Below are 13,324 nucleotides of genomic sequence, written 5' to 3' on the forward strand. Positions count from 1 at the left end.
TGAAGGTAGAACTAGTTACAGAAGTTAGAAAGGATGTATGAGAGAAAGTTAGCTAGTAACATAAAAATACAGTGAGAAGTTTGACATGTATTTAAAATGGAAAAGAGTGACTCAAGCTAATGTTTGCCTTTGAGTGAGCCTGGAGAATTGGTAGATTTGTGCATTGAACAGATATTTTGTGTCTGTACTCACTGTGCAAGACTTGGAAAACTTCTCAAAAAGACTTGAAAAATCAAAAGGTGAAAAGGAGGAAGAAACTTAGAGGAAGAAACTTAAACCAGAGGAAAGATGCTGGGAAATCCCTCAGACCTAAAGACTGAGTCATCCCCAGGAGAAGATATTATGCTTCCTCCAATATAAAACGTAGTAACTGGAAAGATAGTAGAGGCATTGATCACAAACTTCTAAAATTCATTAGATTCTGGGAGGGTCCCAGTAAAAATAAACAAAACTAATGTAATAACAAGTAAACAGGGAGTCAGAGATTAGAAAACTATTGGCCCATTAATCTGATATATTTCATCATGAAATTGCTAGAATCCATTAAGGAAATTATTGCAGGATACTTAGGAAGTCATAATGCGAATAGGAAGAGTCGACATGGTGTTGAGGAAGATAAATCGTATTTAACTACTTTTGTAAGATTTTATTTGAGGAAGTAACAAGAAGGTGGATGAAGGGAAACCTGTGGATGTTCTGCACTTGCATTTCCAAAGGGCATTTGATAAAGTACCATATCAAAGGAAGTAGAGAGTATAAAAAAGAATTCAGTTCTTTTTCAGGTTGGCAAGCCGTTGCTAATAGAGAACTGTAGGAATCTGTACGGGGTTCTTAACTATTTACAATCTGTATCAAATATTCAGATGGTGGAACTGAATGCATGGTAGCTACATTTACTGACAATGCAAGGATAAATAAGTACAGAAGGTAGAGAGTCTCCAAAGGAATTTTAAGTCTAAGTAAGTGAACTAAAAATTGGTGCACAGAATATAGTGTGGGAAAATGTGAACTCTAATGCAGTGGAATTTAAAAGATGAGAATGCTGCTGTTAAAGCATACAGGATTCTAAAAAGATGTGTCCCCTTGTAGAGATTCTAGAACTGGAGGATAACATTTATGAATATGATGTCTCATGTTTTAAGATGAGGTTGAGAAATGTTTTCTCTTTTGAATTGTTAGTCTATGGAATTTTCTTCCCCAAAAAATGACAGCGACTGGGTAATTGAGTTTACTCAAGGTTGATTTAGATTTTATATATACAGGAGGCTCCAGGTTTTTTTTCATGTGGCAGTCGGAAGCAGCAGGCAAGAAAAAGGAGTTGAGACCATACCAGATCAGTCATAATCTTGCTGAATGGTGAAGCAGACTCATGTTACAGAATGGTCTACTCTTGTTTTAGATTCCTTGTCTCAATACCTGTATAAAGCTGAATTTTAAAAATTTTGGAGATCGCTGCTCTGATGAAGAGTCATCTAAACTCAAAATGTTAGCTTATTTTATCTCCATGGATGCTGCCTGACCCATTGTGATCTCCAGCATTTTTTGCTTTCAGTTCAGTTTCCAGTATCTGCAGTAATTTGCTCCTACCTGTATAAAGTTGATAGATAGTCTCATCCAGTCCTAGGAGGTAATTGACCATCGTAGATTTCCCAACGCTCCATGGTCCCAAGAACAGCACCATTGGTTTTGACACAATTTCTCCATCTGGAAACACAGCAATTTTTACATACAGTAGCAGTTAACAATTCATTATAACACAGCTAGACCATAGTGTCAACTAAAAGAAGCTCCTTCCAAACAATTGATAAGGTAAATAGATTTTACAAGTATGTGTAAGTACAAATCACACTGGAAACTAATGGGATCAGGTTTGGTTCAATAGTAGTTCCTAATCTCTGAGTCACAAGGTTGTGCTTTCAAGTCCCAATCCAAAAATTTCCCAAATACCCCAAACCAGAAGCACTGCCTTCCAGATGAGCAAGATATCATTTGATCCTCAGGCAAAAACAAAATATCCTACATTACTTTTCTGAAGACAAGCAGAGGAGTTCTCCCCAGTCAATACCTATTCCTTAAGGAACTGTAAACAGAGTCTTCTGTCTATTATCACATAATACCTTGTTGTGGTCATTTGGCTGCCCTTTGTCACCTCATTGTAACTGTAGGTTACAAAAGTGCTTAATTGGTTGTGAAACATATCTTCTCTGGACATGAAATACAAATTCATCCCTTCATGTACAAAAGTGAATTTCAAAAGGAATGTGAAATTTTCAAGTTAGGGATACGGATTTCAATGTGGCCTATCCATTCAAGAAGTTGAGCAACTGGAACATCTATTTAAGAAATTGCCTGACAAGCTGTTAACCTGGGCAACTAATCACTTGATAAAATTTGGACCTGAAGGAGCGCAGGAAGGTCAATGTTTCAAGTCAGGACCCTTCATCAGGACTGGGGAAGAGGAAGGAAGCTCAGAAATAAATAGGGAGGTGCCGGGTGAAGGTTGGTGGGATGGTGATAGATGGATGCGGGTAGGAGTTGTAGAGATTGGTCAGTGGGGAGGGAGGAGCAGATACATGAGAAGGGAAATGGATGACGGGGAAGGCTGGACATACGATGAGGCTGAGGTTGGGGAGATTTTGAAGTTGGTGAACTCTGTGGCTGAGGTTACAAGGTCCTGAGAATATAAGGTGTTGTTCCTCCAGTTTACATATGGCCTCACTGTGAGAGTGGAAAAGGCCCAGGATGGATATATAGCCAAGGGAGTGGGAGGAACAATTGAAGTAAAAACCAAAAGAATTGCAAATGTTCTGAGTTCTGGGGAAGGATCACTGGACCCAAAACATGAACTCTGTTTTTTCCTTCACAGATGCTGCCAGACCTGCTGGGGAATTGAAGTAGTTGGCAATTGGAAGGTGGTGTTGATTGGAGAATACAGAGCACCGATGCTCTGTGAATCAGTCACCAAGACTGCACTTGGTCTCTCCGATGTAATGAAGACCACATCACGAGCAACGGATGCAATAGACCAGATTAGAACATGTATAGGTAAATGTCTGTCAGATTTGGAATGATTGTTTGGGGCCTTGGATGGAGGTGAGGGAGAAGGTGTGGGAGCAGGTGTAGCACCTCCTACTGTTGCAGGGAAAGATGCTGGGTGTGGTGAGAAGGTTGGTGGGAAGTGTGGAGCAGATGACAGAGCTGCGGAGTGAACGGTCCCTATGGAAAGTAGATAGGGGTGCGGAAGGAAATATCTTTTTGGTGGTGGGTTCTGATTGCAGGTGGTGAAAACAGCAGAGGATGATGCATTGGATTTGGAGATTGGTGGAGTTGTATGGGATATCTGACTTCCAGTATGTACAGTCAGTGCTATCTCCTAGCTGCTAATGACTCTGATACATTTGCCTAAGTTGGCTGGGTTTTTAGTGCCAAATCCTGACTGGATGGCAATGAATAGTGTTTGAGGAATACTGAAGTGAAGGTTGGTACTGAGGGTACAAAAACAAGAACAGAAATCGTTGGGGAAATTCAGCAGATCTGGCAATTACAAAGAGATGTCACTGGAACCGATATTTTAACTTTCATTTCTCTCGTCAGATGCTGAGTTTGTCCAGCAATTTCTGTTTTGGTTTCTGATTTCCAGCATCCGCAGTTTTTTGTAAATACGTAGGATCACGTTGCCAATTTCAGTCTATGATTAAAACTTTATACTTGGGATTGAGTAATGTTATTCCAGAAGTCCCCAGGATGAGTAATCCCAAAAATGCGTAGAAATTGGATAGAGTAGCTTAAAGAAGACAAACAGTACTAAAATAACACAAAATATCGTGAAACTGAGAAAACAAGACAGAAGCAAAGAGAGATTGAAACCAAGAGCACAATAGACGTTTTGAATCAGAACAAGACGAAAAAGCAGGCACTCGAACACAGAACCAGGCGGGAACAAATTCAAACGGAAGGGCTGAAAAAGAAACAAAGTTGAGATGGGGAAGGAGAAGCTGAACGGTGAGAACAACACCAGTTCTGATCGCTGAGCTTGTGAAGGATGTCGGAGATGGATTTGTGACAGTTATCATCATGAATTTATTTTTGCCTATGTTTAGTTGTGAAATCTCATTGGAGAAAAAAAGAACAGATTTGCATGAATATCATGCTTTGTCTAACCCTGGAACATCGCAAATGCTTCGCACCAGTCAGTTTTATGTGTTGTGCTATGTCCGGTGATAAATGAGAATCCCTGTTGAACCCACAGTTTCAAAATTTGAGAATCTTCCAATTTGAAGAGTTTAGAAGTATGTGGATGGGGGGGGGGAGAGGGTGGTAGGTGGTTGGTTGGGGGGTGGGTAATTCGAAAAAGTTAATTTGTAGGTCCTCGACTAGAACAACTTCCTCAAGTCTGCGGAAGTGCTTTAATCTCGAGACGTGAAATCAAACATAGGGTCGCTATTGTCAAATGTGAGCATCAGTAGCTGACCCCAATTCTTTCAGCGTCATCGGAAGAAGTTAAAGAGCAGCATACCCAATATTTTATTTAGCGCCATGGAGAATTTTCCCGAGTCTGTGGCCGGTTTAAATAAATTGACAGTGAAGCCAGTACACAACTTGGCGGGTTCTTTTGCAGGTGTGTCTTCCACCCACTTCATTTTCAGGGTTTGCTTTTGCTGCAGCGAATCAATTCAGCATAATTGGATACAGAGCTGGGAGCATTTCCGATATTTCTGTTAAGATGCCACATTATACATGCTCCAATCGAGGACCCTGCGGATGGCTGCACCTATTGCGAAAGATGTCGAATAATGTTCTTACTGATACACTCGGTCCGAGTTCAACCTATTCATCGTATGCTCTATTTGTACCGTCCACATTGGCAAATTGTCCCCAAGAACTGAGCCAGATAACAACAGTGCACTTACACACCAACTTCAAGGGGAAAGACAAAGTAAAAGTTACATGCACGGGCCTATAGCTTGCCAGCTACTACTGAGCGATATTAGTAAACACGACATCAAATCCATACCACACCATCAGATTATGGATCTAGTACAGCTTTCTCCGGCGTGTTTATGTCCCACATGTTTCTAAGCTCTGGGATAACGGTACTTAGAAGGAGCGGAGTATTTATGCATGAGGCTGCTGCTCCTCGCAATTGAGATAATCAGCGGTAGCTGGAATTCTACATGTTAAATTATTTTTGTTCCTGTGAGTCGGTAATAATGTAATTTGTTCCACTTTTTTTGTAACCAGATGTTAGCGTCAAACTCTGTCAAGGCAGGTAAAGCTTGGGTTAGATTCAAAGTAAATCTTCATCTATACTGTCTTATCAAACTCTCCAAGGACATGTACAGCTTGGGTTAGGTGCAGATTAAAGCTTCCTCTAAACTGTCCCATCAAATACTCAGGGTAGCAAAGTGTGGAGCTGGATGAACACAGCAGGCCAAGAAGCATCTCAGGAGCACAAAAGCTGACGTTTCGGGCCTAGACCCTTCATCAGAAAAGAGGGATGGGAAGAGGATTCTGAAATAAATCTCTCCCTATTTATTCCAGTTCCCTCTCCCCATCCCCCTTTTCTGATGAAGGGTCTAGGCCCGAAACGTCAGCTTTTGTGCTCCTGAGATGCTTCTTGGCCTGCTGTGTTCATCCAGCTCCACACTTTGTTATCTTGGATTCTCCAGCATCTGCAGTTCCCATTATCTCTAAACACTCAGGATAGTGCGGGTTTCTGTACACTCCCTGTCAATGTGCCTCATGCTGAATTTCTGGCCTAGTGGAGCAATTCGGTTTCCTATAACATCTAACCTGACAAACCACCAACCAGATCACTTATGGTTTATCCCCACCCCTAACCCAAAAACTGCCTTTCGTGGGAGAGAAGGCAGCTCAGAGCAAGCCCGCTTATTTTGTTCATGCCAGTTCTAGTTCGCTCTACAAATCAGGTTTTCAAACTCAATTGTGACATCTACAAACAATTTCTTATGGTTCAAGTTACGCGAAATCGCAGGAGAAGCTGCTCTCGATTAAGTTTTGCGTTAATAATTAATGTCTGGTTGCTCGGATCTGAGAGTTTAACAGTCTATTCCAAAATTACGAATTGCTTACGTGTATTTAGATATAACACTAGGAGATTGGAGCTAAACGCAAGACTTAGATTGATAGTCAAACTTTTCTTCGTTTCTTCCAGTTTTGGCAAATTAACCACACTTCAGAATATTCCGAGATTTTAAACTGATTTTTCCATGTTATTCAATTTTTGGCCAAAACATCAAAGTACTGTAATTTCTAAATCCTTGCGCCTTTGAAGTTCGTGGTTGGGGAAGTGGGTTGGAGGGTGGAGAACGTGAACTTCAGTAGAGCTGACAGACGTACAGGAATATTCCAGAAATGTGATCGATGGAACCTGATTCAAGCAGAAGCTGTGGGCTGCTGAAGGATTAATTTCTGGCCACTTCCCAATGGCATATCTTCAACCTAGTTGCACGCTTGCTCAGTTGTGTTACTGCTTTTGGCCCCATAACAGTTAGAAGGCTGGGCTTGAGCATGCAAGAGGCACATAATGTCAATGTCACCAACCTTGGAATGAGTTCATGGAACGTCCTGGGTAGGCTGTTAGATGGGAGGGGAAGAAAAAGGCAGAGTGAGTGGAGTAAAGCAAAGGGAAAGAAATGAAATCAGTAAAGAGAGAAAGAAAGAAGCAGAAATGGTGACAATAAAATGTGAAACAAATACATGAAAGCCAATTACTCGAACACCAAGCATGCTAATCCGTTCTTGATGCACACCTTGTGTGTTTATCACAACTTATATAGTTTGAGTAGCTTTGTTTTCCCTCAAGGAAGGTACTTTGAGCCAGTGTTGGATTGAATAGTTATTCAAGTGGAATGTATGTCCTGATTTTAACCGGGAACCAGGAGTGGTGTAGGTAGCTGAGGGGAGAAGTTTGGGAGGGGGCGGTGCTGGCTTGGCCGAATTAATTGGATGGCTCCAAGGCAGCCGTCAAACTGACTGAGTCTCAGCATTGTATGGTTTTGGAAATATTACTGTAATAGTTTCAGGCCTCACCTGCAGGCCATCAACTTTCCTCTTCCATAAAACTGGCTATTAAGAGTGGGTCCTGTCTTATTCAGCAGGGTGCCTGCGATTGGAAAGGTTGGGTGGATGCCTGCAGCCTTGGGTAGGGAAGCTCAGTTCATGTGGCTTGGAGGAAGAATCTCGCTCCTTGGGGATCTACAAGAATTTTTTTCCCATTCATGGAAGGATTTGGCCTTTGAATCCGTGACTCAACCTCCTCTTAGTTAGTCTGGTTTAAAGCTCCTAAAGCTTTCCCATGCATGTCTCCAGTTAAAATAGCAGCCAGTATCCGACTTATGTCATCGGATTCCAAGTTGTATCTTTAAAGAACCATCTTGCAGCTTCTCAGTGACTGTCCTTCTCACCTCATCAGAAGAACAAGTTATAATTGCAACCAGGGCGTTGGTGTATGACATCAGCAGATGAGTCAAGAGCAATTTTAATTGGCTGGCCCGTTGCTTTCTATCAGACACAATGAGAAATTGGCGAAAGTAGAATCAAGAATATCTCTGGGCAATTGAATCTAGACGTTAAAACCGCAATTACACAGCCCACGTGCCATGAGCACAAGGCAATGCACAAGAAAAATGCTTAACGCACAAAAAAATCTCCATTTAGTAATACTTAAATTCATATTCAGAGGCAGTTTTGACCATCTCCTGAAGGTTACTTGTAATCGGGCTAAATGGCAAACCAATATTTACCCCAGCCAGTCTGGCAGTGTCGACGTTGGAAGAAACGTCTGTAGATTCAAATGAGCTGGCATTGTTTTATCATAAGAAATTGACTCGTCATGTAAGTGGAGCAGTGCACAGCCCAGACTATTGGCTATGTTGTAGAATATTTAACTGTGGAAAGTAGCCCATTGTGAAGAGTCTCGCAGTTTCTCTTAGGTGTGATTTCTAGAAACACCGTGACTGGAAGTCATCAGGAGCAGGAACATTTGCGGGTATTCCTCCTTCCCCATGACCCCTGAATCTCCAATGATTCACCTCGACTCGATGGAAATGTTTCAAAAAACTCAAATTGGACACTTTGATTTTTTTTAAAGTTTGCCCACCAGCACAATATGTTCTTGCAATGTTTCATACACTCTTAGAATGTACAATGTTAAAGTATCCAATGATTTTCCTCACTGTATTGTTACAGGCTCTTGGCATCCATGTAGAAACGTCTCAGTTGTTCAAGCACCTCCAGCAGCTATTCTATTTATCTCTGTTTCTCTCGAATTTCTTGGGTATTTAAAATTCAAGATTCAGATATTTGACTCAATAAAGGAGGCAACGACAGTTCCCTTGTATGTCGGGTCTCAAAGTCACTGAATGACACTTCAGGATCATCACTGCATGAAGGCAGCATCCAGAATGTTATCAATAATTAAAATCAATGACATAATAAAACAACAGGGCCTAAAACAGAGCTACTATCTCTTTTATAATAAAGTGTGAGGCTGGATGAACACAGCAGGCCAAGCAGCATCTCAGGAGCACAAAAGCTGACATTTCTGGCCCAGACCCTTCATCAGAAAAGGGGGTTGGGGAGGGGGTTCTGGAATAAATAGGGAGGCAGGGGAAGGCGGACCGAAGATGGAGAGAAAGGAAGATAGGTGGGGAGGTAGGGAGGGGATAGGTCAGTCCAGGGAAGACGGACAGGTCAAGGAGGTGGGATGAGGTTAGTAGGTAGGAAATGGAGGTGCGGCTTGAGGTGGGAGGAGGGGATAGGTGAAAGGAAGAACAGGTTAGGAGGCGGGGACAAGCTGGGCTGATTTTGGGATGCGGTGGGGGAAGGGGAGATTTTGAAGCTTGTGAAGTCCACATTGATAGCATTGGACTGCAGGGTTCCCAAGCGGAATATGAGTTGCTGTTCCTGCAACCTTCGGGTGGCATCATTGTGGCACTGCAGGAGGCCCATGATGGACGTGTCGTCTGAGGAATGGGAGCAGCAGTTGAAATGATTTGTGACTGGGAGGTGCAGTTGTTTATTGCAAACCGAGCGGAGTTGTTCTGCAAAGCAGTCCCCAAGCCTCCGCTTGGTTTCCCCAATGTAGAGGAAGCCACACCGGGTACAATGGATACAGTCTCCCACATTCGCAGATGTGCAGGTGAACATCTGCTTAATGTGGAAAGTCATCTTGGGGCCTGGGATGGGGGTGAGGGAGGAGGTGTGGGGGCAAGTGTAGCACTTCCTGCGGTTGCAGGGGAAGGTGCCGGGTGTGGTGGGGTTGGAGGGGAGTGTGGAGTGGACAAGGGAGTCATGGAGAGAGTGGTCACTCTGGAAGGCAGACAAGGGTGGGGATGGAAAAATGTCTTGGGTGGTGGGGTCGGATTGTAGATGGCGGAAGTGTCGGAGGATGATGCGTTGTATCCGTAGGTTGATGGGGTGGTAAGTGAGAACGAGGGGGATCCTTTTAGGGCCATTGTGGCAGGGGCGGGGTGTGAGGGATGTGTTGTGGGAAATGCAGGACACGCGGGCAAGGGCGTTCTCGACCACTGCGGGGGGAAAGTTGCGGTCCTTGAAGAACGTGGACATCTGGGATGTGCGGGAGTGGAATGCCTCATCGTGGGAGCACATGCGGCAGAGGCGGAGGAATTGGAAATAGGGGACGGAATTTTTGCAGGAGGGTGGGTGGGAGGAGGTGTATTCTAGGTAGCTGTGGGAGTCGATGGGCTTGAAATGGACATCAGTTTCTAGCTGGTTACCTGAGATGGAGACTGAGAGGTCCAGGAAGGTGAGGGGTGTGTTGGAGATGGCCCAGGTGAACTTGAGGTTGGGGTGGAAGGTGTTGGTGAAGTGGATGAACTGTTCGAGCTCCTCTGGGGAGCAAGAGGCAGCGCCAGTACAGTCTCCATCTCAGGTAACCAGCTAGAAACTGATGTCCATTTCAAGCCCACCAACTCCCACAGCTAACCTAGAATACACCTCTTCTCACCTACCCTCCTGCAAAAATTCCATCCCCTATTCCCAATTCCTCTGCCTCCACTGCATCTGCTCCCAGGATGAGGCATTCCACTCCCGCACATCCCAGATGTCCATGTTCTTTAAGGACCGCAACTTTCCCCCCGCAGTGGTCGAGAATGGCCTTGACCGTGTCTCCCACATTTCCCGCAACACATGCCTCACACCCCGCCCCCGCCACAACCGCCCAAAGAGGATCCGCCTCGTTCTCACGTACCACTCCACCAACCTCCGGATACAACACATCATCCTCCGACACTTCCGCCATCTACAATCCGACCCCACTACCCAAGATATTCTTCCATTCCCACCCTTGTCTGCCTTCCGGAGTGACCACTCTCTCCGTGACTCCCTTGTCTGCTCCACACTCCCCTCCAACCCCACCACCCGGCACCTTCCCCTGCAACCGCAGGAAGTGTTACACTTGCCCCCACACCTCCTCCCTCACCCCATCCCAGGCCCCAAGATGATTTTCCATATTAAGTAGATGTTCACCTGCACATCTGCCAATGTGGGAGACTGTATCCATTGTACCCGGTGTGGCTTCCTCTACATTGGGGAAACCAAGCGGAGGCTTGGGGACTGCTTTGCAGAACACCTCCGCTCGGTTCGCAATAAACAACTGCGCCTCCCAGTCGCCAACCATTTTAACTGCTGCTCCCATTCCTTAGACGACATGTCCATCATGGGCCTCCTGCAGTGCCACAATGATGCAACCTGAAGGTTGCAGGAACAGCAACTCATATTCCACTTAGGAACCCTGCAGCCCAATGCTATCAATGTGGACTTCACAAGCTTCAAAATCTCCACTTCCCCCACTGCATCCCAACACTAGCCCAGCTTTTCCCCGCCTCGCTAACCTGTTCTTCCTCTCACCTATCCCCTCCTCCCACCTCAAGCTGCACCTCCATTTCCTACCTACTAACCTCATCCCGCCTCCTTGACCTGTCCGTCTTCCCTGGACTGACCTATCCCCTCCCCACCTCCCCACCTATACTCTCCTCTCCACCTATCTTCCTTTCTCTCCATCTTCGGTCCGCCTCCCCCTCTCTCCCTATTTATTCCAGAACCCTCTCCCCAACCCCCTCTTTGATAAAGGGTCTAGGCCCGAAACGTCAGCTTTTGTGCTCCTGAGATGCTGCTTGGCCTGCTGTGTTCATCCAGCTTCACATTTTGTTACCTTGGATTCTCCAGCATCTGCAGTTCCCATTATCTCTACTACCTCTTTTGACTGTGTAACTGAAGGCCTAGTGCTTTATTTAGAATGTAGATTTTACAGTCTCTGCAATTTTGTGTTAAACACCAACAGTAGGATATGTTTAACTCTGTTTTCAGAATTTTGCCACTTTTCTGTGACATATTAAGAGACACCCACTGTTCAGATTTCAATCCAATGCCTATTCATATATATTTTCCAATGTGAACCATTGTAAAATTGTCATGACAGAAACACTATTTCCCACCTTTCTTCCTCCTAGCCAAATATAATGAAACAACTGTAGTTGACATTACCGTCATGTTCACTAATTTTGGCTAACTCAGCAGCAGCAATTTCCTGGTCAGTGCCACCTCACCCAATGCATTCACCCATACCAGTCACCAGGTGAACTGTATCATTCCTAACCTTCATTTTAATCTTAAACATTTTTAAGATCTGTTACTTAATTCAATAATTTCAGTTCTGAACACTGATTTTTTTCAGAAAGAGTCAATGGCACTGGACAGAGGATCAATCGTAAGGTTGAACTGAAGAGCATGGAAATGAGTGTGTTTGGGGTTGAAACAAATGCCTGAGCACTTCAGCACACATTCCTAAATCTTCATTGTCTGGAGTGCTACTTTAACAGAAGTCTTTTGACTGCAAACATTAGTCATATTATTCTTGGACTACCTCCCATATCTAAACTGATAATAAACAGGTTCACTAATACTTTCATCTGTGAAAAACAGATCACACTGTTATGGTTGGAACAGATATTTTGCAGAATAAAATATAATACTATTTACTGGCACAGACACATTTCAACTTCAAATGGCAAGTAGTACAGATTTACAGAGATTAACAAAAATGCAACAAATGCAAATAGAAATATAAAAGGAGAAAGAGTAAAAGGCAAATTAATGTCACATGGAGACCCTTTGCCAGAAGTGGAAAATGGGAGCTAAAAAAAACAGTTTAGATGTTAGTTGTGGGCTCAGTTGGCAGTGCTCAAACTTCAGAATCAGAAGGTTGTGAGTTCGAGTTCCACTTGAGAGACAAATGCATAATTTAGGCTAAAGTCCAATGCTGTACTGAGAATGCTAAATAGGAGTGGTATGACTTGGTCCATTTTAACAATGAGCATTTCATTAGTATTCTGTGCATGGGCCACATTATATAATGTTTTCCATAATTTGTCAATTCCTCACAATGTGGACAAATCCCTTGGTGATAAGAATCTGAGGTGTTTGACGCGTTACAGTTTGCCTTCTCTGGTAAGAGGCTTTGTGAATCACATGCATGAATCACAATTCTAGATTTTTGCTGGTATTCATCTACAGATTTCCTCTGAATAAACTATATTGTTGCTCCTTCACACTTCAGGACTATATCACAATAGCATCAGCAACAAAACCCACTTGGGGACACATACACCTAATGTTAAATCAAAGTACCCCTTTGAGTTCAGATAGATATTTAAACAAAATGGTCACTGGGGAGTTATATCCCAAATAATCTAATTTGAGATTCATTTGTAGCCGGCAACAACTTCCTTCTAATATACTCTCATATCCTCTTAAACACCTTGATCAGACAGTGCCTTAGAATCAATTAATAATGTAGCAGCCAGGCCTTGGATCTGGGCATGAGCAGACTTTTGCTAACCTTGACTAAGCTGATTTTCAAATAGTCCATTTGAAATACAGATGGACTGGTTAAGTGATTCAGCAATGATGAATATTTTGAAATTACCAAACAAACTCAATAAAAGGGAAAATAGACAATTAAAGGCAACAGGAGGGACTGAAAGGTAAAAATAGACAGTATAGGTTTACTGGTAATCACAAACTACTACTAATAGATTTGAACATGATAAGGAAATGATTGAATAATATAATCATGTGTATTAGTTTGAAAATGATTGTCTAATATAGTCATAGATATTAGTTTGAACACAATTGGGTGATACAGTTGTTCGTACTAAATGGGAATGTGAACTGTGCAAACATAATTGGGTGGAGTAGAGGTAAGTAAATGTATAACTTTTTGATTAGAAATTATTATCTGTAGGAATAGTCCATTGGAAGCTTATCATCTGTAAATATA

At 43.2% G+C, this 13,324-nt stretch overlaps 1 protein-coding gene across 2 annotated transcripts in view; it reads right to left on the minus strand.

Annotated features, from left to right (window-relative positions):
• Positions 1-13,324, minus strand: part of srl (sarcalumenin) — a 60,874-nt gene that overhangs the window by 12,272 nt on the left and 35,278 nt on the right. Inside the window, exons 5-6 of one of the 2 annotated variants that reach the window (XM_048552628.2) lie at positions 6,565-6,597; positions 1,588-1,704 (exon numbers count right to left, since the gene is read on the minus strand). In XM_048552628.2, the coding sequence (XP_048408585.1) occupies positions 1,588-1,704; positions 6,565-6,597 (150 nt within the window). The remainder of the gene's footprint in view (positions 1-1,587; positions 1,705-6,564; positions 6,598-13,324) is intronic. The other variant, XM_048552629.2, reaches the window with a different exon arrangement.

Source organism: Stegostoma tigrinum, chromosome 23, assembly GCF_030684315.1.
Source record: "Stegostoma tigrinum isolate sSteTig4 chromosome 23, sSteTig4.hap1, whole genome shotgun sequence".
Taxonomy (NCBI): domain Eukaryota; kingdom Metazoa; phylum Chordata; class Chondrichthyes; order Orectolobiformes; family Stegostomatidae; genus Stegostoma; species Stegostoma tigrinum.